The following is a 26,193-nucleotide window of genomic DNA, read 5'->3' on the forward strand; positions in this document are numbered from 1 at the left end:
CTGGCCCGGGTCGGATCCCGGAAGGAGGGGCGGCGCTCGGGACTCCCCCCTGCTCAGCCTCCGGATCCCGCTGGGGGGGGCGGGGGCGTGGGGTCGGGTGGGGAGGGCAGAGGGAGGGAGGGGTGTTGGGCTGACTCCCCACCCGCCGCTTCCTCCGCCGCCGGCATTTTCTTTCTTATTATTGAATGCGAAGTGTAAAAATAACTTCTATATTTTCTATTTTTTTTCTCTCTCTTATTCCAGGAAGAGCAACCGAGGTTTCAATCTGCGGTACGTCTCCTACTCTCCATTTCATTTTCATTTCCGTTCAGTTTTAGTCCTTTTGGGGGTCAGAAAAAGATCGTTCTATTACTTTTAATATTGTAGTAAACTCTCCTGTTAACTGCTAAGGTGAGGTGGGGCCTTGTTCTGGGGTTCTTGGGAGGGGGTGTGTTGCAAATCCTATATTTCTAGATTCTCAGGTGATAAGTTCCAGTGACTGTAGGTGAGTGAGAAAAGCTGTATGCAAAGAAATGAATCGTTATGTAGTTTTCAGATGGGGGATCCAGCTGCCACTATATAAGTGGAAAATAAGAAATATAGCATTCTGAAATAAAGGGTAGTATTATTGCAGGGCGAAGTGGTCAGAAGATTTACTTAGGAACAACCAGGTTTTAAACCATATCTGCATAGTTGTGTGAAGCAGAGGCCAGATGCAATAATCGCCTTTAACCAAAAGTCATGTGACTGCTGTAGATCCATGGAATCTAGCACAACATGATATTCTAATGCAAAAACTGGAAATGTAAGGGAGTCAAAGGTTAAATCATGAAAATGTCACATGCAGCTTATTGTGGCATCACTCTTTATATTTGAGTTGAAGGAGAGGTGTAAAGAAAATAAAAAATTGTTGAAGAAAAGTGGCATTGCAAAGACAGCTTTGCTGAAAGGTGATGGATAGGACTATATAGTGTATCAGTAATTTTTTAGGGTTTTTGATATTAATGTTCTCAGTAGATGGTTCTGTGGATTTAAATAGACACTAATCTCATGTCTTTGGAGTCTGAGACAGTAATGTGGGTGTTCCTGGACAGATTAGAGAAAGGAAAAAAGAATGGACACAAAATAAATCAGAATTAGAGAGAAGAGAAATAAGTGTATCAGAGTGTCTAATATTTGACAGTTCGGAACAGTAAGAAGTGTACAGAATGGGGGTCGAAAATTCAGATGCCTGTGGAGACCAGGCAGCGATATAGTCAAGAATAAAGTAGAGAGAAGAGGTGAAGACTGGGGTACTAGAGAGCGTATGCCTCTTGTAGAAAGACAGCCACTGCTCAACTCCAGTGGATGGTTATGAGAGGGTGAGGTTCAGTGTTACCAGACGTTCCTATTTTCTAAGAAAGATTAGAGGTGTTTTTCTGATTTTTAAAGTGATGTGTGGAACAGCTGTTAGGGGGTTCATTAGAGTTTGCAGGATGCCACTCTGATACCTCTGGTATAAGAATTTAATAACCACAGGATAAAAGCAAGCCCTCTTAGTTGTACCTGCTCTTCATTAGAGCAATCAAAGATTGTTCAGGTTGTCCAAGAAGATAGGCATTAAGAAAAATTTTATTTAGAAAGCTGATATTTCCATAAAATCCAAGGATGGAGTTGTTCAAGGGGTCTTAAAAATTGTCCCTGGGTAATGATCATTAAAAATAATTTGTTTTGGGCTGGCCCCGTGGCGCACTTGGGAGAGTGCGGCACTGGGAGCGCAGTGGCGCTCCTGCCGTGGGTTCGGATCCTATATAGGGATGCCCGGTGCGCTCACTGGCTGAGCGTGGTGCGGACGGACGGCACCAAGCCAAGGGTTGCAATCCCCTTACCGGTCACACACACACACACACACACACACACAAAAAAAAAATAATAATAATAATAATTTGTTTTTATTTCTCTTTGAAGTATTGTCACATAACTTACATTACACATATATTTGAAAATTGAATTTCTTCTTTTCCAGTTGCCATTATTCTTAGTAATGTAGACTTGGAGTTTCATCCTTGGGGCCCAGTCTAATATTTAAAACATCTTTTTTTCTCCAAGTCTCCAGTTGTAAAATCTACCCCAGGACTTGATAAGAGTGGGAGGGTAAGGATTGATTAGGCTTCCTTTGCAGAATCATCCTTTGAATTGGAATTATATTGGCTCCCTAGTGAGAGAAAAGTTTTCTTTGTGAAATTTTGGTTCACAGTTCTTGAAAGCTTTCTGCATTTCAAAATGTTTATCGACATGTCGATATAAACTCACTTACTAAATTATTAAATGTTTCCATTCTCCTAGAATTCTATTTCCATTGTTTTTTCTAGATGTTTTTAGTTTTCTGTTAAGGTGCTTTTGATTTTGGCGGGTAGGCAAGGGAGTTAGGTTTGACCCTTTGTTTTTTGTTTTGTTTCATTTTGACCCTTTGTTTTTAATTTGCCACATCTACTTGTTGAGACCTTTCAAGAGTATCTAGCACAAGATAATCACAACAGCATGGAGAGAAAAAGATGTGTTATAGACAGATTTTATAGCATATCAAACAACTATTGTGCGTGTGTAGGGTAAAAAAGATTACATCTTTTCCCTCTGAATGCATCTGTTTGCTTCCTGAGATTTAGTATAGATAATATATTTTTAAAAATTTGGAGCTATTAAGTTTTGTCTTATGAAAAACTTTCAGAAAAAGGTGTGAGCTGTGATCAACCATATATTTAGGACTACAGAAAAACTTTTAGAAAGTTATTTGGAAAAGGTTCTGTGGTTCCTTATATAACAAGAGACATTCATTCATGTTTTATATTGTCACTGCAGTGTCTAGGCCTTACTGCATGAGAAATATAGGATGCTCAGCAAGAACAGTTAGGAAGTGAGGCTAACTGTAACAGAAAGTGAAACTGATTTGACGAATATTTTTTCTGTTGCCTCAGTACAGATGGAAAACAGCCTTTCTAGTGACCAATAAGCTTTGTTAAAGTAACCCCAAACAACATTATTACTAAATTCAATATATCACAGAATTCTACTAATGTTATCTTATTTTTATTATTTTTTGGAGTGAAAAGCTTGCATTTTAAAGATAAGTTTCTGAGACAGATATATTTTATGTACGGGGTTTCTTTTGTTTTATTTTTATTTGGGAAATTTCTTTGGGAATGAGTGAAAGTATTTGAAAAATGTAGGATTCGTATGTTGGTCAGGAGACCTAAGGGCTTTTCCAACATATTTTTCTTCCTGGCAGCTGAATGTGTTGCAGTTAAAATATACCTGTTAGGGGCTGAAAAACAGATTTTTGCAGTTCCACTTCTGGACCAGATCAGTTGCATGGCAAAAGTGCTGCACAATGTATATACTTTGTCTTTGCTTAGAGTGTCAATAGTGTCAATAGTGATATCAGAAATGCCAGGTTTAGTTCCTGGATATGCCTGTTTACTAGAGTAAAAGATATTCTTACATTTAAAAGAATCTTTTCTCAAAATGCCAGTAATGGTGAAATAGTTGATCAAGGAATCCAGCATGGTTTTCTTTTTTTTGTTTTTAAAAAGATGACCGGTAAGGGGATCTTAACCCTCGACTTGGTGTTGTCAGCACCACGCTCACCCATTGAGCAAACCGGCCATCCTATATGGGATCGGAACCCGCGGCCTTGGTGTTATCAGCACCACACTCTCCCGAGTGAGCCACGGGCCGGCCCTCCAGCATGGTTTTCAATTAAAATTTCCTGACCCAGGCGTTCTTCCTCTTAAATGGCTATTGTTTGATGCCTTGTTTGGATAATAGTATTCCCAATTTCTTTTAGATACCAAATGATAGGAAAAGCCTTGAAAATAAATGTATTATTTGGATGATGTTGGAAATGTGTGCCCGGCATTCAGCTTCAGTCATGGGAGAGGTGTTGGGAAGTCGAAATTAATTTCTTGTTAGGGACCTTAGGGAGTTTATCTCATCCTAGCTGCCCATTATTTCATGTTGCAATTTTCATGTTGATTAAAGTGAATATTTTAAGTTGCTTAGAAACTCAGTTTTATTTTTCTATCTGGTTCTTATCTATCAAGTAATAAATGGATCCTTTCTGATGAGAATTTGGGGGCTGTGTATTTTCAGTGTCCTTGGTGTTTAATAAGAGTTAGTTGATAGTAATCATACAAGACACTACCTTCCCTTTAAGATACAATGTTTAAATTTCTTAAAGGTAGTAAATGTTTAGTGGGCAACTCTAAGTCCCTATATGCAGAGAATTTCTATATTGGAATTGAGAAGATTCCTTACATAGATGGGTTTAGATGTCAGGTAGATTGCAAGAAGTGGCATTGTTCTGGAGAACCTTGTGCATCCTTGAATAAGGAAGCATTTATTTCCCCATACTATTTGCCTAGACCTTGCAGGAAATAACGCTGCTGTCTGATGTAATGCCTTGAACAAAGATTCATTCTCTGTGCAATAAGTTGGAAGGAAATCATTTTAAAAGATTTCCCTCAATTTTGGCAGCTGGCCGGTATTGTGAGATTTCCTTCGATTTTGAAAAAACCTCCTTAGCTTGGATGACCTCCTGCCAGTTTAGTAACTTCTTGGCTAACAAAATAATGTTTGCCTTCAACATTTACCAACACTTAAGATACACATGCTTGTTAGTGTCAAAGATGGACAAATCACAGGTGAAGATTTTTATTCTGGCTGCCAGTGTGGAAAGTTTGGTAGAAATAAAACTGAGAGGCTGAATAAAAACCTTGGCAGAGATGTCAAAGCTGGAAGTGATTTGTTGCTGTAGTTCCCGTTGAGCATCTGTGGGCCACTCTTTGGTATCACATAGTCCCTTAGTATTTCTATTAGTCTGGGATCCCCTGAAGTAAGGGTTTTCTAGCAGAAACCACAAACCCAGTGTACTGGAAGAATGGGCAGAGTCCAGCCACTGCTCCCATAGGGTTTGTAGGGGAGATAATAGGGGGCTTCCTGTAGAGCCCAAGAATACTTCTGCTGTCTCCTAGAATAGTGCCTAATTAATTCCACAAATGTGCTTTCAGTACCACCAGTTTTCATTATCAAACATCTTTCTCAGTACAGGTGAGAGAAAGTTGGCTCATCTGAGTTGAGTTTTACTTGTTCAAGACACGATTGTTTGCCACCCCCACCCCTCCTTTCGTCTAAGCCAGTTTTGAGTTTGTGGGAGGATCTCAGATGCCTAACACTGGAAGTCTTCCCCCAGTTTTTCTTTCTCAACTCTGAAATCATGGCCCTTTCAAAAAGAGTTGCCAGCAAATGAAGACAGTTAACGAGGCAGTCAGTGATAAGCCTGCCAATTGGCCTTTCGTGGTGGGGGGTAAGGGACAGTTTTATCAGGCTGGATGAATCTGTGGCTTGGAAATGTTTCCTAGAGAGAATTCTTAGCCTGTGTAAAGGTCTTCCAGTTTTTCATGTACTCTTTGACGCCACTGGTGAAACCATTTAATTCAGTTGCCTGGAATTGGGCATGTTAGTTCTGCGTGTTTTTAACTAGCTCTTTCAAGTGAGGATTAGGGAAGAGAAAAATATATCCTTGCCATGGTCTTTGAGAGCTTTAAAATGGACTCTGGTTAGATGTACCAGTTCAGAGATGGACATGGCAGCAGGGATTGATCTAAGATTCCACTCTTCTGCTAGTTAAATTGGGCCTGGAATCACCACAGAAATTCCATCCACTGCTTTGAGAACAACAGTCCCCAGCCCAGGCTTTCTACCAGGCAGTGGACTGCTGCCTTTCCTTGTTGAGCCAACTTCTCAAACTTGGCTGGCTCCCCAGATGAGAAGCCAAGATTTCTGCTGATGGTCCACAGCCAAGTTCACTTACAATCCTCTAACCGAAAGACTTGTCCATTTGAGTCCTTTCAGGGCTCAGTGAATGGGAGGGGGGTAGTGCATTGTGGGGATGGTTTTGCTGTTAGATTATACTTAGCTCCACCCCTCTAGTGCAGGCGCATGTGAAACCAAGTCCAATTTGATTCTAGCTGTTTGAGATTTGCAGGTCTCTCCCAGAAAGAAAACAATTAGAATTTTATTTGTATCAACAAGAGGAATTGTGGGTAACTCTGGTGTCACTACTTCTGTGCACAAATCTTAAGCTCAGAGGAGGCCCACGAATCAGGGTGATTTCATAGAGAAGAGGGCTGCTGCTGGAGATAAAAGCTGAGGGGTTAATTTGCATGTAAAAAACTATCATAGGGAGTATATAGCAAGCACAGGAGAGGCAGATACTGCGAAATGATGTCCCTCAGCCTTCTAAGCTCCTTGTGTATACAAGAGGTCTTCAGAAAGTTCATGAAAATATTTGTATTATCTTTTAATTCTATTTTTCCATGAACTTTTAGAAGTACCCTTGTCCCAGCTCAACTTACCTTTGTATAGATGACTACATAGAACAGGATGTTAGAAAAGTACTACATACTTTAATTCCTTCAAGCTATTTCATACTGCTATTAGAAGACACCTACAGTTTTCTTGCTCAAGAAAATTGTATGATACAGAGTACCTGCCTCAGATTATCTGGTACTCTAAGTTTAATTGTCTCCTCAGTTTCCCCATAACATTCCGTATGTCCCTGTAGTTCTGTAAACATTCATTTTACAGTGAGTCAGACTTAACAAGATTAGGATAGCTTTAGAAGTGTTCCAAGTGTCTGCCCCCAAAACGAGTGATATGCTGTGAAAAACCATGGCCATGATGGGAGCTGCATGTCTGGTTCAACAGAGCTGTTGCTGAGGTGATGTGCTTGAGACACCAGGAAGTAACTGAAATGATCACAGCTGCCCCCAGCCTCCTCTTCCTCTGTAATGAGTCAGACTTCTAGGATTAGATAGCATGAAAATTTCAAATCTTTTTATTCCCACAACTCTTTATAGTAGATTTTTGTCTGTACTTCTCATCTAGTACAGTGATTTATTTGAGGCAGCATCATTCTTATTTACTCTTGTTTCATTTTTAAAATTTCTACTACTCTGTCTGTGTGTATTAAAGCTGCCTGAACTTCCCATATACAGACTTGTTCTTTAGGTTGTTCAGTGCAACCTTGTGTATTAAAGGTAAATCCCCAGAATTTATTTTCCATAATTTCCAGAGTGTAGGTGTGATGAAGTTCTTGCTTTGGGTTAAGCATTTGTGTTCCAATTGGAGGGTCCCTAAATGGGGACCTGCTGACAGTCTCTTGCAGTGCTCTCCAGCATTGTATCTTCTGCCTGAGGCCAGTGCGGTGTTGCCCTTCCTATTTGTTGGCAATCTTCGTCCCTCTCCAACTGATTGCTCTTCCTTGTGATTTCAAGCAGGACAGGGTAAAGACTTCGGTTCTGATATTTAGATACTGCCAAATTAGCCTGACCTGACACAGGTGCCTGAGGAAATTTATTCTGAGCACATGGGTGTCAGAAGGTCTGCCATCAAAGAACTGCCTTTGTGAATGCCTTTCTGGCACAGCCTTTGTGAAGAGAAGCCCTTGGCAGGGTAGCACCTTAGATCTACTTTAAAAAACAGAAACTCAAAATGCAGTTAGCATTTCTATCAGATTTGTTGTAATGATTTCAGATTCATGCATCTGGGTTTTTTAGAGGTTTTAGTTTATATTATGTGATTTAGTGAGAAGGTCTTAAATTAGTGCATTTTAGCAGGCTGGAGACCAGACCAGAGATGCACGGTGATGGGTTTCACATAGAAAGTAGCACTGCATCAGTGACTTAATTCCTCCCCTGGGCACCCACCCCGGGGAATCTCTTACAGTGGGGGTGATCACATCTTATGAAGGGGCCCACTGGAGCTTTCCCTGGTTACCTCCCAACCATGGACTGGAGGCTGTTCTGTCACATAAGTAAGTTGGAGGGGAGGGCACTGATGTTGCAGGAGAGTCACACTTTGTCCCCATGAATAACTTTTATTTTACCTATGCATGAGCTGGATGCATCGAGCTACTTTGGATGTTCCTGTCGCAAGCCCTGCTCACTCCTTTCTCCCCCTTTAGCAGAACCTAATTCTGGAGACTCCTAACTGCCCACCTCGACAAATCCTTCCCAGTCCACTCGCCAGGGACAGCGCTGACAGCATATACTTCCAGGCTGTACCCCACCCACCTTGTACCAATGAAAAGGGTGATGTTCCTCATGTGCTCTTTCTCCCATTCTTCTAGGCTGACAAACGGGCTCATCATAATGCACTGGAACGAAAACGTAGGGACCACATCAAAGACAGCTTTCACAGTTTGCGGGACTCAGTCCCATCACTCCAAGGAGAGAAGGTGAGTTTATTGAGAAAGTTCATTGGCCACCACTAACTTGGAATTTGTTGTGGGTTTAGCAGGGCACCTACCTGTCTGGAAAGAAAGGTAGTCAGGGATATTCAGGTGGCATGGTACCCTAATTTTTTGATTCTTTGGAGGATCATCACACACCTTACCTGCTCTAGTTTATATTTGCAAAATATGTCAGATGTCATGGAGCTTTTCGTAAGATATCGGTATGTCATCTTTCAAAATTAGTATTATTTCATAATAAATTACTTACTCAAGAAATTATTATAACTATTCACTATCGTATAGAGCAGCCCATAGTTAACTTGGGATAACACTATAGATTCATGAGGTCAGTGATTCCCTAGACCTGCATGAGAATTTCTTTTATATGGTTCAAAGTTAGTACTTATTATAAATGAACACTTCCAGGAATGCCTGTGAACCAGGCTGGGCACCAATGATTTTCCAGCCCCAACGGCTGTTATTTCCAAGCTCTGCAAAGAGCATTTTAAACTTTGGGACAAAAGACTTGAGTAAAGAGACATGTCCATATGAAATAGAAGAAAAAATAACCACTCTTCTGCACCTCCCTTCTCCTCTCCCCCACCGCCGCTCGGCACACACACACTGGTGGCCTTCCAGAAACTAGAGTTTTCTGTACAGGAATATGCATCAGCTGTTTCTATACTTGAAAAACAAATTTAGAAGCTTTGAGTAAAAGCCAATGGATTAGGGTCACTCCTTAGAATTTGGAGAAAGCATCTGTTTGCACAGTTAGTTCCATCCTTGACACAGAGTGTAACTGGCTGCTCTTTGCAGCATTTCAGTGGAATAAGTGGCAAACTGGGAAGAGGACCTATGTTTTTTTGATAGAGTGATCTAGTGTTTAAAGCAGCAGCTATTTTGTTAAGAAAAGTCTTTGCTCCGAGGTGTGTTTTGAATGGCTTTCCTGATTTCTTTGGTGAGGGTCGTGGGTTTGCTTGGTTATCCAAGATCAAATTTGGAGCCATTATGATTTCACTTTGTTTATATTGTCACTCTGGGAAGTCATGTGCTTTTTGCTTTATCTAAGGTGTGGTTTTCCATGTGGCTGAAGCATGGGGTAGGTATGACCTTTATGAAAAACACAAAACAGGCCATCTGAATACCTGGTATTGCAAAACCAGAATTTGCCATGAGTTAAGCCTACTTAGTGTGGACTTGGTTTAATGGCCTTTGAACCAAGGTACTTACCTGGAATAACAACATTCCTGGGCATAACACTATTTAAGTACCACAGGAAATCTTTATGACTAGAGAGAGAGACTCACTTTTAGTTAAAGTAAACATGTGCAACAGATTATCTCTTGTGCTTGTCTGAACTTTTGCTTATTCCTACACCATGGTAGCAATTAAAATTGCTTTGGTGAACTACATGGACAAGAGCTGCCTTCTCCTAAGTCTCACACCTAACCAGGAGTGGTGCTGAGGCAGTGTTTCTCAAGGGGTGGGCTTTGGACAACCCACGTTAGAATCACTACTGAATTAGTCTTTTTGGAGACAGGCCTGGGAATCTGTATTTATAACAAGCAGTAAGGCGATTCTTAGGCACTCGTAAGTTTGAGAACACTTTGAGAGAGGTGGGTCATGGGATAACAGCTGTGTCTTTTCCCTGTGCAGCCTATGTTACTCTGCCATATCATACTTCCCTAAGTCCTCATAATCACGTTATCCTAAATCCTGTTGTTGCCTTTCTTTCTTCAAGGAAGTTGAAGGTTTGAATTTGGTAGCCTTATAAATAGTTTGTCATTTTTCATGGCCTAATTATTTATTTACTCACTGCATTTAGTAAATATTTACTGAGAGTCTACTACATGCTAGGCACTGTACTAGATACTGGGAGTATAGCAGTGAATAAAGAAAGAAAACAGGTGAAAACAGACTCTCTTATTCTGATGAGGAAATGATGGAAAATGAAGTAATAATTAAAACTATATGTGTATACTATGTCCGATTAGTACTTTGGGGAAAAAAAATTAAAGGGGGAAGGAAGGGTTGCAGTTTTAATTAGGGCAGACAGAAGTCTCACTGGCAAGGTGATATTTGACCAAAGATCATCTGTTTGGTGATAAGCATTCCAGGCAGAGGGAAGGCATGTGTAACAGCCTGAGGCAGGAACCTGGGAGCATTCCTAGGCCAGGTAAGGAAACAAAGAGGCCAGAGTGTCTGGGGTGGAACGAGTGAAGGGATTGTGGCAGGAGATGCCATCAGAGTAGTGGTGGGACTGGGAGAGGAGTGGTCGAGGGGAGCCACATTTTATGGAGCCAGTCAACAAAGCCCCAATTTGAAGATTTATTAGGTACCATTCTAATTTCAGAATCTTTCTGTCCTGTGTTAACAATCCTAATATGTCACACCAAGAGTGTATGAAGGAAATGGCTGTTAGCTCTAGTTGAACCCAACCCTTTCCCATCTAGAGTGTGATCTTCATTCTCTTTGTCTGCCCACACTGTTTCACAGAGGCAGTGAGTCTAACAGAATACTTTGGTCTCTCAGACTTCTGAGTTCACACTAATTGTTGCGATTTTTTAAAATGTGGTATTTAAACCAAAGGAAGTGGGCTCATTCTTGATATGGATTGCAGTAATTAAAGTTGTGACATTATGTAAATAACCATGAAATGATGATTTCACTGTGTGAGTTTTGCAGAGCTTAGATCAGATTCTTAGGGAGAAAGCCTTTGATGTGAGTCTCTTCATGTTCTAGTCTTCTGTGATTTGAGCATCTTTATGTTCCAGGTGACTTCTCACTTAGCATTTGGATTATCTGTTGTACATGTCCCCTAAGCCTTTTGTTTTTTAAAGAGAAACCAATATTGATTGAATTAGATCCTAATCAGGAATAGGGAATACTTGTGTAAAAAAGTAGCTTTAAATGTGAGACCCAAACTCCATTTATCCTTTGTTTCTTGTATTTCAATAAACATAAAGAATAGTCACCTTTTGCTTAAGTAAAAAAATCAGTAATAACTAACTACTGCAATGTAAAATTAAATTTGCACAGCAGTTCTATGTGGTATTATACTATTATTGAACAATTACTGCTGCTGTTGTTCCTGCCAACATTACAATCAGAGATGAGGAAACAGTCTCAAGATCATGATCCCAGTATGTAGCAGAACAGGGACAAGAACTCAGGACTGCCAGTTGACAGGTTCCATCTTTCTACCACACGATAGGGGTAAAAAATTTAAGGATATTTTAAAGAAATCTTGCATAAATACTTATATCTTGTCATTGTCTTGAGAGCTTCCCCTGGATTAAGCCATTAATCTTGGCAGATTAATATGTGATATTGAGGCTACTATGAAAATACTCTTCTCTGAGGTATGTAGGTAACACTGAAGCACAGGGTTAAGGATCATTTAAAATCTGGAATTCTGAGTCCACATAGCTGCTCGGACCCCAAGAAAATAGACCATTACAGTAGGTAGTCCATTTGGATTTTGCCATAGGTCCCAGGGTTAGCATGCTAGTGGACCCTTGAACTCTGTTGTTTGAGTCTTTTGTGTCCCTTATAGTTTTTCAGCTGGACACGCAGCCCACTGGGAAAGATGATCAGCCAGTCACCCAGAGTAATAGAGTGAGGGCAAGCTCAACTGTGGACCCATTTTTTTTTATAGGGTGATGTTACTTTTCTTGAACAGAAATTATTCTTTGTTTTAAGGGTCCTTAGTTGGGTACTAGGGAGTGTTACTCAATGGTGTTCTGGCACTGAGTTCACCGTGGTTATGTGGGGACAAGACCTGGTGGCCAGCCCATCGATTTGCCTTTACATGGGAGTATAATTCTGTCCTCCACCCTGTAAGTTAGCCCCAGTACCTGAGTCAGAATGATTATATCCAGTCACACTGTCTCTTATCATTGTTGGAAATAGAAGGTTATTTTCATCATTACCGTGGTTTGTATAGTAATTTCTCATCTTTTAGGTCTCTTCCTAAATGCCTGTTTATTATACATATTGCTCTCAGGCAACTGCTCTGGATTTCTCCTTTTTGGATAGAGCTATGTTGAAAAGAGAGAATGAGTATAACCTCAAATGAAAATTGAGGTTATAGACAGGGTTTCTTCTAGTCAACATCAAGTTCAGAAATTCTTGATTTTGGTGTGAAAATATGAGGGCACTGCCTCAACTGCTCATATCACAGACTCTGGCTCATGTTAGGTTCTGAGTACATAGTTGTGGAATGAGAGAATCAGGGAAACCGTGGGCTTGATCTGCTCTTTAAAGAAAACAGCAACAGCCAACATTGTGTGCTCACCTGTATAATTGAGACCCTGTGAGTGCTTTAGAGGTTTAAAAGGCATAATAGATGGTGTCTATTCTTGAGGGTTTTGCTTTCTTGTTGGGAAAGAGGATTACACCTAACAACCAACAATATAAGATAACATGCTAAGCATCAAATAAGAGGTTTAGAACACTGAGCCAATCTCAGTTTCATTTCCATTAGAGTCTGGTTTCTTTAATAGGTAGATGTCGAAACCAAAGAGTTTCCTATGGCAGGGAACGTGATGATTCTTAAGGCCAAACGCTGTCATAGTTCTTATCCCAGTGTAGAGTCACATATATTTGTGTGATTATTTAGTGACTGTCTACCTGCACTACACCATGGTAAGTACCATGAAGGCAGGGAAAATATCTCCTTTTGATTGTGTTTCTTTCCTCAGTGCCTGGCACATAGAAGGGATCACATTGAGTATTTAACTGAAGGGAGGAAGCCCCCTGTCTACCCTGGCCATGTTATTCTGGGAGATGGCTCATCCTGTGGACACTTTTAAGGCAGGCAGTTCATTCAGTAATACTGTGTCTACATCATATTTGGGCTGCTGGAGGGATTGTCTTTTAAATGAAATGTAAACCACAGCCCAATCCATTTCACCTCATTACTCATTAAGGTTATTACCTGGCCAGACTCCAACTTGGGCAATTATCTTCTTAAATTTTCTGCATCTTAAATTCTTGCCCATAGTTGCCCACATCTCCCTCAAGCTCCAGGCTCAGCAACTGTAAATGTGTTTGTTTAATTTCTTTTAAACTGTATTTGTCCTGCCGAAAGTCTCCAAGGGCTTTTCATTGCCCAATTAGGTAAGGGCTGGCTTTCTGTGTTCTCTAAATTAGGTACCCAACTTGTCCACCTGCTTTTTCACCTCCTTCATTACATTAACCCTTTGGTTATTGTGGAGGGGTGTATACCCTCCTCCGTTTGCCCAGCAGTGTCGTTCCTGGCTTATTTGAGTCCTTTCTGTCTCAAGGTCCACCTCTAGCCTTACTTCCCTGATGACATCTGGCTTTCACATTGAAGAGCCCCACTCAAAAGGGCTCCCCAGGGTCCATGCACTATTTCCTGCCTGTGTGCCATCTCTGCCAGTCTCCACCTCCCGCTTTGAAGGCCCATATCAAACACTGCCCTGCCCCAGTTCCCCATGGAAGCTCTCTCTCCCTGTAACCCCAGTGGCCCTTTGTAAGGATTCTCCTGTGTCTTCCTTATTTCTCTGATGGTCTTATCACCTAACTAGGGTATGTTCCTTGAGGGCAGAAACCTTGTTAATCATTCTGAGATGCTGTGCATTGCAGAATGGGGGAGGTCTCCCATGAAGAGGACTAAAGAGCTGGTGGACTCTCACCTAACATTGTCTGCATCTTGAGATTCAGAAGGATAGAGATTGATTACTAGCCCTTCCCTTTGGCATTTATTTTTCTTTTTTTCCTCTAACAAAATGGTGAAAACTTTAGAAAAATGGAAGAAGAAATGTAAGTCCCCTTCTTCTAATACAACTACAACCTTCCCTTTATTCTAAGATTCTATGACAAGCACTGCCCATTAGAAATTTTTGTTTATTTAATTTTTTTAAGAGTTCCAACTTATTTTATTTTCAGAAGCTATTTGAATAAACTTTTAGTAAGAAAAACAGATATTAATAATTGTTACATTTTTACCCCAGTTTCCTCAGAGACCAGGGTTTTTCTCATTTTTTAAATTTTTTTCTTATTTGACACATGATATTTGTATTTACAAGGGTACTTCAGAAAGTTCATGGAAAGTTTCGTATTGTCTTTTAATTCTATCTTTCCACAAACTTTTTGAGGTACCCTTGTATTTATGGGGTATAATGTGATATTTGAGTACATGTATACAGTGTACAATGATCATATCAGGGTAATTAGTGTATCTATCACCTCAACATTTGTCATTTCTTTGTGTTGGGAGCATTCACATCCTCTCTGCTCTGCTAGCTGTTTGAAATTATACAAGAAATTGTTGTTAACAGTAGTCTCCCTTCAGTCTGTAGACCACTAGACCTTATTCTTCTTATCTAGCCACAATTTTATATCCATTGACCACCCTCTTGCTATCTCCACCTCTCCCCTCCCCTCACCAGTCTATAATAACCACTATTGTACTCTGCTTCTATGAGATCAACTTTTTTAGTTTCCACATTTGAGTGAGAACATGCAGTATTTCTCTTTTTATGTCTGGCTTATTTTACCTAACGTAATTTTCTCCAAGCTAATTCATTTTGCTGCAGATGGCAGGATTTCATTCATTTTTATGGCTGAGTAGTGTTACATTGTGTATATATACCACATTTTCCTTATCCACTCATCCACAGATGGACATTTAGATTGGTTGCATATCTTGGCTGTTGTGAATAGAGTTGCAGTAAACATGGGAGTGCAGGTATCCCTTCGACATGTTGATTTCCATTCCTTTGGGTATATACCCGGTAATGGGATTGCTGGATCGTATGGCAGTTCTATCTGTAGTTGCTTGAGAAACCTCCATGCTGTTTTCCATAATGGCTGTGCTAGTTTACAGCCCCACCAACAGTGTACAAGAGTTCCCCTTTCCCTGCAACCTCACCAGCATTTCTTATTTTCTGTCTTTTTGATAATAGCCATTCTAACTGGGATAAGATGATATCTCATTGTGGTTTTGATTTGCATTTCCCTGATGATTAGGTCAAACATTTTTTCATACTTTTGAGAAATGTCTGTTCAGCTCATTTGCCCATTTTTAATCAGATTATTTGGTTTTTTTACTGTTTGAGTTTCTTATATATTCTGGATATTGATCCCTTGTCAGATGAATAGGTTGTGCAAATATTTTCTCCCATTCCAGTCAAAATTTGATGTAAGTCACACATACATTTTAAATATAATGTACCTTAAATACAATTAAATTTCTAGTAGACACAGTGAAAAGGTAAAAAGTTACAGGTGAAATTAATTTTAATAATGTATTTTATTTAATATTCACAAATGAGTATGACTTCAACATTTAATCAGTATATTAAAAATTATTAATGAGATATTTTACACTATTTTTCTTGCACTGTCTTAAAAAGTCAATGTTTATTTTGCACTTAAAGCATGTCTCAGTTCAGAGTAATCACATTTCAAGTGTTTATTAGCCACATGTGGCTAGTGACTATGGTATCAGATAGTGCAGTTCAGAGATACACTCTCTCTGCCCCACCTCCCATTTTAATATGACTGAAATTGGGCACCATCTTAAAGTGGATGTCAAAAGACACTTGCCTCCTTTTTTTCACCCCACAAAAAACTGTTATAAATATTAAATTATTGGCTTTATTTATTTATTTATTTATTTTGGTCCTTTTTGAGACCGGCCACACCGCGCTCAGCCAGTGAGCACACCGGTCATCCCTATATAGGATCCGAACCTGCGGCGGGAGCGCTGCTGCACTCCCAGCGCAGCACTCTCCCGAGTGCGCCACGGGCGCGGCCCTTGGCTTTATTAATAGAGTCCAAGGAGCAAGGAAATATGGTATTATCAATTTGTATATTTCTTTCTGGTCTCTTCATATGCATGTTTTCCCTGGGTAAAATGTTAGATAGCTTGATGCTTTAAAATAATATCATGCTTTTTTCCCAGGTGATACACTATTCATATTTAATTATTAGGCATGTTTCTGTTGGCCATTATGGCTTGTGTCCAGTTTTGAAATTTTATGAATATTGTAGTGATGAATATCTTGGTGTATGTGGCCATTTCCATGTAATAGATTCCCAGAAGTTGGATTTCTGGGTCGAGGAGTATGACCATCTGGTTTGTTGCTGTCTGTTGTCAAAATGTTTTTCAGGAAGGATTGTTTTTATGTCCTCTTTCTTTCATTTCTTAATTTTTCAGGCAAATTCTAAAGACTAGTCTTTTGATGTGTTCTGAGAGTACCAATTTCATCACACTGGAATTTTTTTTTTTGAAGGGGGTGACTAATTTAGTAGGCAAAAGGTAGTGATTACTTTTGTATTTTGTTTATTACCTGTGAGATTAAATGCTTTACCACGTGCTTATTTACTAGCTGAATTTCCTCTTTGGGGAACTATGTGCTCCTGTTCTTCATGGCCAAAGTTTGATGGGGAAGTGCCATACCTTCATTTCAAGCTATCAAGGGCATGAGAAAAAAAGAATGCAAGGTTTGAAAAATGATTCATATTGACCCTTAAATAAATGGCTGACTCCTGGCTTTGATTAAGCCCCTTGCAGGACACAGTAGCTCTGCCTTTACCTAGTAATCAACTAGATGGTCCTGTGGCTGGCAAAGCGCCTGGAAGCAGGAAGCCTTCAAGGGGCCACAGGGCTGTGCTGGCTCTGACCTCACAGCCTTCCAACCTCCCTTGTTGGCATCGATAGGGTTCCACTTCTGAATGAACTAGTTTAATGGAGACCCAGATTATTGTACAAATTCTTTAATTTTTGTTTTTAGAAGATGACTTATTCAAATGGAAATGTATACTGACTTTGCCCAGCCCTCCATTTATCTTAATGTATGTAAAAACTTATGCAGGTTTCAAAAAATAAATGACGCAAAATAAGACATGTCAGTTGGTGAGTGAGGCAGTCCTTCTGTTTCTACCCTCTGGGTATATATGGCAGTTTAGTTCTTGGGGACACAGGCAGCTGTAGCATCAGCCCAGTAGGGTCTGGTTTTGACAGTGAAGAGGAAAAGTGGTAAATACAGCTAAGATCATTGTTTCTCAAATCAGCATTAGGACCCTAGGGAAGGACAGTGGTGTTCCTAACGTTAACAATCTCATGGTAGTGTTCTCTTCCTCACCTCCCCCCACCCGCTTTCTAAAACAACTTGGATTTTTACACAAATCCACGGTCCTATTATAAGATTTACAACTACAGAAATGTTTGGAACTCTTGCCTTATGTATGAAAAATTTTAAGAGCCACTGCTTTAAATAAGATTTAATAACCTTGAACTTCATCTGAAGCATCAGTATTAACTAATTCAGGAATCATTTGGGGCCTTTTGTGAAATATGTAATCGATTTTTACTGTGACATGTGGGGTGGATGAACTCTGTTTCGCAGCTGAGTTCTGTGAAAGTGGGTGCCTCTGGAGGATGGTGACCTTCCCCTCTGCCTGACTGCTGCCTTGGGGAGTGATGCAAATAGGCTAGCAGCAGGGGCAGGAACCTGCCGGGCTGCTCTGCCACTCTCTGGGGCTTCTCCATTGTCCACTTTCCTTTTACTCTTCTTCTGGGCTGCCAAGAGCTAATGAAGCCAACAGCAGCACTGTGGGAAGCTGACATCCCCCTCCCCGGGCAGGCCTGGCAGTTCTCTCAAGCTGGCTTTTCCTCAACTTGTTTCTTCTCTACTAAAAGCCTGTTTGGTTCTCACCTGTCTTTAAAAGAAAAGCAATCTTCTTTCAGCACTGCTATTATTATAAGCTACTGTTTTTTACTTCTTACTTTTCAAAAAAAATTTAAAGGCCAGTCCTCCATCATTTCTTCACCTTAAGCTCACTCCCGCACCCATTACCTGTCTGGAAATAGTGTACCATGGTGGTTCACCTCTCACTCCTCCAAGGAAACCACCTTCACTAGGATCTTCATTGACATCCTTGTGGGCAAATCAGATGACTCTTTCGTAGTCCTTTCCCCTTCATGACAACACTGTCCCTGCAATTCTGTTAGTTTTTTTTGTGAGTTCTACAGCCTCCTCTGTGTTCCCAAAATATGGGTGCCCTGAAGGCCTGGGTTCATATCCTGTTTCCTACTAGTTACATAACACTGGGTAAGTTACAGCTCCGTGCCTTGGTTTCTTCATTTGTAAAATAGGGAAAATAATACATCAGAAGTTTGTGTGAGGATGCTCAGCACTTAGTAGGTACTCAGTAACTGTTGGCCACCACCGTTGTAGCTGTGGCCATCAGTGTCACTATTTGCATTATTGTGTGCAATCATGGCTTTGGAACAAGATCTGTCAAGGCTGCCCAGCATCCTTTAGCATGACTCCCAGAGACGACAGAGAGGCCTGTGAGCCACTTTGCATTGACTCACACTGCTACTTAGGAGGCCCAGCTGCCTCTTTAGTCCATTTAGCCACGGTCCATCCTGTTTCAGGGCTGGATCCAAACTGTTGAAGAAAGCCATTTCTGTTCAGAGAGGCAGACTTCAAAACTAGCACCTTCTAATTGTGAAAACTAGCAGCAAAAAAAATATTCAGGTCCTTACTGAGTATCTGAAAGCAACACTTTATCTGTAGGCACGTTGACTTACCAAGTTCTATCTGGTCAGTCATACTCACATGACGGTTATCAGCAGACTCAGCTGACTGAGAGCGTTTTCAGAAAACAGAAACCCCAGGGCTGTTCCGTAGTTGATGCCATAAATCCTGGGGTTTCTTGTTGCCTTCGTGTTTACTATTCACATATTGTAGACTCATAAAGGCAGGGAAGGGCCTACCCACACCTTCATGCTGTGGCTGGTCACATGATCTTGTAAGGTTTGGAAAGATGGGAGGAGGGGATTTTAGATGAGTGTAGTCTTTTCTAGCTTCAACCTTTCGTTTTTTTTCCTCTGGACTAGGTGCACGTGCAAATTTGGGGGAATTCTATATTTTATGCTGTAAATTTTTTCTTGCTGGATTTTAATTCTTGTTGAGTACCCTGGGAAAGGCAAAATAAAGTTAACTAGGAACCATTCTTTTGGTCTTGCTGAGGGATCAGGAGTAGCCCGAGTGACTTGGGGCACTTCTGCTCTCAGTAGCAGGTGGAGGAAGGGCCATGCTTAGCATTCTGGAGGCCAGTCCTTCTTTGGGGACTTCTTGTTCCCAAGGCACTCTGTGTTCTGAGCATCTGTGAATTTTATCTTCATCTAGAAAATACCTTGAAGTAGAAGCTCCCATCATTCACAGGATCTTTTTCTCTCTTCTAGCCTGTTCTGCTGTGCTTACCACTCACTTTTCACTTCTTGATACTACTTCATAGTCTCATGTATAAATATTTGGAGAAACTGGTAGTACAAAGTCTACTACTCAGTCTAGCCATTTACTAAAAGTTATCACTGAACATTTGCAAGCACTTTCTGGTTTCAGAGATTTTGCTTTTTTTTTCTTGTCTCAGATGCACACGGGTAGTTAAGTAATAACTAAGGTTGCCTTCTGGAAACTTAGTTAAAAAATAGTTTTAAAGTAGGCAAATTTAAAGAGAGACTGGGAGGTAACTGTGCACAGCGATGGAGATGGGAGAATTTGGAAGGCTGGGGTAGGATCTGAGAGAATTTCTAGTCAGATAAGGAACAGCCATGGAGAGAAATGTGACTGCAGTCACAGAACCCATCAACGACAGAGTGCAGCACCCTTCTGTCTCCTGAGTTCCCAAACTCTTCCTTGCTGATCTGCCACCCATTATACAATACTAATCATTTTTAATTCTGTCTCTGGTATCCAGAGAGCCAGGATATTTTAGTTAGTCCCTTCTTTCTAATAAGTGACTTTTCCCCCATTTTATCACCTAATAATCAGACCCTAATAAGGCCCCTTTGCAGAAAAGGGAGATGGCATCTCAAGTATCATGGCTAGGTACTCTTTCCTCCTATATAAGCTGACTTAACTAAAGAAATAAATCTGGCTTTTCCCCACCCCATGCCCTTGCCTGTGCTATTCGCCCTGCACAGAATGACCTTTTCCCACAAACTCCACCGTGGTCTAACACAAGGTCCCTTATTTCCAATGGGAGCGTGTAGGGGGCGGGGTGTGCATACACCCATGCAGCACTGAGGCCAGCACCTGGCACACAGTAGGTAATCACCCCAGCCAGCAGCCGTCTTTCCCATGGCTGTTCTAATCTGTACTAGTCAGTCACACTTGTCAGTCTTACCCTGTGATTTGTCTGTGTATAGATAGATTTATCTCCTCAACTAGATAGTATGTAAGCTTCTGGGCAAAGCAGCCATGACTAATACATTTTGTTTCCCGACAGTGTCTGCCCAGTACCTTGCACATATATCACACCAGATAAAAATGGTTGATTAAATACAAACGATCTCTCAAGGAAATTGCCTTAAAGGTACTATAAGAGGAAAGCCTGGATGCTCTAATACTTTTGAGGACTGGTGAATAAACTCAGGCCTTGCAAACCTCTCTGATACCCAGCCTGAGGTCTATAAATTGAGTGTTAGAATTTCATACAAGTAGATTTAGTTTCGCTAGCCTGAGTGTGGATGTTTGCTTTGCCTTTTCCCCCCTGCATTCTGGTTGTTTAGGACCAAGTGGGATTTTAATACAGAATTGTTGAGTACTGCCCTGCCCTGAGTAAGAAACTTTCCTGCTACTGCTCAGGAGCCTCTAGAGCATGAATGCTGTCTTCCGCTGCTGGGCTACCCTGCCTTGGGCTTTTCTTGGCTTTGTACCATTCTACCAATTTGGCTGGCTGGCTGCCCGGCCATAAGTAACTCTGGCCATGTTTGCAGCCCAGAGGGAATCTCCCAGACAAGCTTGACCTCCAGGGACACAGTAACATGACAGCCATTTTATTGGCTTATTAACTAGTTCCTCCGATAGGGCAGTGCCCAGGCTACACACAGCCATTGCAAAGATGTGGTTGCTTCCTGAAATGGCCCACCCTCATGCTCTTCCTGTGTTGACATCAAGTACTGACAGCCTTCATGAAAGTCTCTTTAGTCAGGACAGCTGAAATGGTGACACAGTAGCATCGTTCAGTTGGAATAGTTAACAACAGTTGAGGGTTTGGCTGAAATCTAGGACCTTGATGAAAACCGTTGTGCTTGCTCCCATCCCAAGCCAGCTGCAACTGGGATCTTGCTCCTGTTTTTCTGGACCAGCTGCCTTTAGCCAGGCCCTAGCAGTTAGTGGCCTAAGCTTTCATTTTGACTGGCCTTAACTTCCATTTAAGTAGTATTCTAAGGCTTTCAGACATAGCCAAACTGAAGACTTTAAAGCAACCTAAAGCACCAAAGGGGATAGGAGGAGCACAAGTTCAGAAGTCAGGTGGCCCTGAGTTTGAATCCAAGCTCTGCCACTGTCTAGCTGGTGACTTGCCATAAACCAGTACACTTCTCTGAGCCTTGGGTTCCTGGTGGAGCTGCCTTAAACTGTGCTTGTGAGGCATGCTCTGTAAAGCAAAGGCACAAAGAAGGCCTGAAAAAGAGCCATTATTCTCTATTTCCTCAGCATTTCCCACCTCACCCCACTCTGTCGAGCCACCTATGCTGTTGCTGCAGAAAGGCATGGCTCCCTCACTGCCTGGACTCGGTCTTTATTTTGTCCCCTATTTTCTCATATTGCAACAGGCATCCCGGGCCCAAATCCTAGACAAAGCCACAGAGTATATCCAGTATATGAGAAGGAAAAACCACACACACCAGCAGGATATCGACGACCTCAAGCGGCAGAATGCTCTTCTGGAGCAGCAAGGTGAGCACTCAAGCTTGTGGGGCGGCTGGCCCTACTGTGTTCTGGCCAGGTCAGGTCTTTCACACCTGGGCCTGCAGAGTCAGAACCAGTCATGGAGCATGCGCTCAGAAGCAGCCTTGGCCCTGCTTCTTGGGACCTGAGTAGTGAGTGTTAGAGCATCCTGAGGAAGGACCTGAGCCACCAGTGAGGATACAGTGGAGGCTAGGGAGTTGGACATCTGGAGGCTTGTATCTTTTCTGACCTGATCTCTCCCCATCTTGGGGCTCAAGTGCTCTGCTTGCAGTAGGGATCACGCCTGGCGTCAGGTGTCTGAAAAGAACTTTGAGATTCTTGGAGTGGAATGTGCTGTGTAAGTACCAGAGACTCCAGGTGTTCAGGGACAGTGAGCCCTCCCCTTTGTCAATGGTAGTCCATTCAGGGCAGCCTATGGGCCAGGCCCATGCTGTTCTCAAATGCTCACACCCACCTTTTCCTATAACCACAGGGGAAAGCGAGAGCTGATCAAGTTCTTTGTTCCTGGGGAATTCACTTCTCTTCCTCCCTCATGGAAGATGCAAGTAAAAGGAAATGCAAGTAACCACCTGGGTTAGAACACGTCAAAAAAATAAAATAACATAAATGGGTTGACCTTCCAGGCTCAAGCTGAGTGGAACCAAGGGATGGGCAGTGGGTGGCATTAGTGGGTTGGTTACTGGGCCAAGCAGCCTGCATGTAGGGGCTATCTCTCCAGAGGCCCAGGTATTTTGTGTGTATTGGTGACTTGCTTCCAAGTGTCCAGCTTGTCATTCCAAGTGGATCTTGTACATGAGAGCAAAGCCAAAACTTTTCTTTGGCTGATACATCTTATGTTATCCTTTCCTGCTGTGTGTAGTCTTCAAACCCTTGTGGAGCCTGGCGTTGCTGGGTCAGCTTCTCTTCTGTTGTTGCACTGCTGAACCCTACAGGGAGCTCATGCTCTTTTCTCTACACCAGGCTTCCATGGCAGGGTGGTGACAGCACAAGCCTTCTCTTCAGGATTGGGTGGGATTGCAGAGTGACCGCCATGCTTGCTGGGCCCCCAGGTCCAGCTAGGAAAGGAGAGGGGCAAAGAAAGTGTGCAGGTAGAACAGCCACCAGAAGGGAGTTACTTCTGAGCCACACTGAGCCTCAGGGACCAGTAAGCCAACACTTAGGAAGAACAGGCTGGACCCTGAGTCTGAAACTTGGCCACTCCCCCAGTCTCCAGACGGCGGTAACATGCTCCCTTGGTTGCCTTTTAGTCCGTGCACTGGAGAAGGCGAGGTCAAGTGCCCAACTGCAGACCAACTACCCCTCCTCAGACAACAGCCTCTACACCAACGCCAAGGGCAGCACCATCTCTGCCTTTGATGGGGGCTCAGACTCCAGCTCAGAGTCAGAGCCTGAAGAGCCCCAGAGCAGGAAGAAACTCCGGATGGAGGCCAGCTAAGCCACGCGGGGCAGGCCAGCAATAAAAACTGTCTCCTCCGACGTCTCCTCCTCCTTTCAGTTCATCGTTAGACCCCTCAGAACCATTTAAGAGACTCTTTATTTTTCTCTTTCTCTCTTTTTTTTTTTTTTTTTTTTTTTTTTTTTTTTTTTTTTTTTTTTTTTTTTTTTTTAAAATTTATTTTTACGTAGAAGCTCTTGGACAACAGTTCTCATTCTCCTTCCCCATTTCCACTATTTTTTTTTTTTTTTTTTAACGTGTTCCCTTCAGGGATTCCCTGTCCCCACCAGGAACTTTTAAACCAAAACACCCCAACTTGGCAGCTTTTTTCTGTGGAGGACAGACGGCCAGCCGGACCTCTGAGCACATGGTGTCCTACCCACCCACCAGCTCCTCCAGCCCTGCCGGGCACTGCCTGGAGGACGCCTGCCCCGCCCAGGCCTCTCCTCCCGGGACACCCTCACCTCTGTTTGATAGACTTTGTGAATCTGTGAACTGCTCTACTTTGAGAAGATGACCAGTTTGGAGTAATCAGAATTACCCCCACTCCTTTCTAAAGAATTTTTTTTTCCTAAAAAGCTATATTTATCACTCCTGTTGAAAGGCCAGATCCTTGAAGAAGTTTGTGGTATAAAAGGAAAGTGGGGACAGATTTGCAACACAGAGTCCTTGGCATGTTTCACTCCTGCTTCTCTCAGCCGGCTGTTTAAGCCCGCAGTGCCAGCCTTACAGAAGGCCGTGTGACACTCCTATGGTATGTACAGGAGATAGCAGCAGTGAAGCGGCAGCATCCAGGGAGTGGTGGGGGTGCTTGCCTGGGGTTAGGGCAGGGAGGGAGGATCGGATGGGGTAGAGGTTTTGTATTGTGGGCCAGTGATGATGTTTTGATATTTATTTCCTGCTACTGAAATTTGATTCTGAGTGAATTGTCCCTATTTCTGATGATGTTGATATTGCAAAGCAACAGATTCATAAAGTAATGATCAGATCTTTCTTCCTTTCCATGTGTATTTCTAAGAAATAGAGCCAACTCATTTTGTATGTAAATACCAAGAGCGATTTACCTGGTACTAAACCCGCACCCCAGTGCGGACCCTTCCCCACCTTGCCCCACTGCCTTTCCTATTGTCCTGGAACCTGTCTCCATTGTGTGATCCAGCCCTGGTTCTGGCTGCGGTCAACAGATCCCAGTGAAGGGTTTTGTGTGTTTCGGCCTCATTTCTTTGTCTTTTTCCTACTTCGTTCCCAGCATTTGCTGATTTCTAGTGTATACTCTGTAGTCTCAGTCTGTGTTTGATTCCATTCCATGGAAATAAAAAGTATGTTGTACATACTGCTGAAGAATTGTCTTGCAAGTTAAGGCTTCCCCCTTTACTATAAGACTATAAATAAAAACTTATTTTATCCTTCTTGGTGGTGGTGTGTCTTCTTGCCTTTGCAGAGGCCAATATGGTTGAGGGAAGAGCCCTCTGGAAGCTGCTGGGCACGTGTGGAAGCCTGTGAGAGGAGCAGAGGTCACTTATCTGGGCTTAAAGAACCAGGCAGCCATAAGCCAAAGCTGTTCCTCCTTTATTGCGAGGGCTCGGCTCAGCCTGAGAGAGTGGATAAACGGGTGGTGGTGACTTGGATTTTTGGACAGAGGCTTTTAAGGTTCCAACAGGGTTATCTCCAGTAACATTTCTAGATCCAGTTCCTGCTAAACAGATGACCCTTGGGGGAACTGATATCCCAAAGCTGTGGTTCGGGTTCTCCTGGTAATGAATGCCTAGTTCAGAGGTGGCTGGTGTTCTCTTGGATCTTTCAGTTTCTAGAGACTTCCAGTATATTAAGAGGAGGCAGCAAAGCTGCCAAGTACTGGAAGTCAAGAAGGCTACAACCGCATCAAGTTAGCTCCACTCAGGCTGGGGACCCAAAACCAGCCTGAACTTGTCTGACCTTGGAAGGAAAAGAAATTATGTCCAGAACACAGCTCAGCTTTGATTTTTCTGTCTGGCTGACAGGAAATATTGCTGTTCCTAGACCAAAGGAGGAAGTGAAGTCAAATAAGTTATTTGATTTGTCAGTATATTTAGAGTGGTAGGGAGTGCTGGGGCTCCTATCAATTGGATGTCAAATCCTTAGTATCTCTTGATTAATGGGAATTGGCAGATGTGTCATGTTTCTCCAAGAGGCAGTTTGAGAAATAATCAGTCCCCCACAGCCATGATTACATTCAGGAAAACAAGGATGCTGGGAGAGCAGGATCCCGTTTATTAAAGGCATATCTTTTCAAGGTAGTATATAGAGGCTGGAATAAGGAAAAATTGGGAATAAAGTCAGGTGATGTCCCAAGCCCTGAAGGTTAGCATGCTTTCTTCCTGTTTTTAATTGCCCTTAACTATGACTCTTTGTACATCTGGCCTTAAGTATAAACTCATGTTCCATACAGTTGGTTTGGTTAGGGTGGGCATTAGAACCGAGCTGCAGAAGCCATGCTGAAGAGGAGACGGAAGGCGTGTGAAGCTGGGCACCCAGTAGGCTGGGAGCAAACAGGAGCCAGTCGCTGGCTCCAGGATGTTGGCTAGACAAGGGGTTGAGTTTAGGCTTCTCCAGATTTCAGTAGACCAGTGGGAAGAAAAGGAGCACGAAGTCTAGCTGGTTCACCTGGGAAAATCCAAACCACCCAGTCTACGTGCTAAGTGGACTCTGGAAAGTGGTGGGGGAAGGGTGGTGCCTCTGGGAGCAGATGCCTGGAAAACAAGGTGAGAGACCTCAGGACAAATCAGTCA

At 42.2% G+C, this 26,193-nt stretch overlaps 1 protein-coding gene across 6 annotated transcripts in view; it reads left to right on the forward strand.

The window, feature by feature from the left end:
- The window catches only part of MAX (MYC associated factor X), a 95,379-nt gene that overhangs the window by 944 nt on the left and 68,242 nt on the right, over positions 1-26,193 (forward strand). The window contains exons 2-5 of one of the 6 annotated variants that reach the window (XM_008582938.1): positions 244-270; positions 8,147-8,254; positions 21,855-21,978; positions 23,238-24,834. In XM_008582938.1, coding sequence (XP_008581160.1) covers positions 244-270; positions 8,147-8,254; positions 21,855-21,978; positions 23,238-23,425 — 447 coding nt within the window. In that variant the 3' untranslated portion in view covers positions 23,426-24,834. Of the gene's footprint in view, positions 1-243; positions 271-8,146; positions 8,255-16,611; positions 17,115-21,854; positions 21,979-23,237; positions 24,835-26,193 lie in introns of those variants that run through there. The other 5 variants (XM_008582940.1, XM_008582939.1, XM_008582942.1 and 2 more) reach the window with 5 other exon arrangements.

Source organism: Galeopterus variegatus, unplaced genomic scaffold (genome assembly GCF_000696425.1).
Source record: "Galeopterus variegatus unplaced genomic scaffold, G_variegatus-3.0.2 Scaffold2770, whole genome shotgun sequence".
In the NCBI taxonomy this organism is placed as follows: domain Eukaryota; kingdom Metazoa; phylum Chordata; class Mammalia; order Dermoptera; family Cynocephalidae; genus Galeopterus; species Galeopterus variegatus.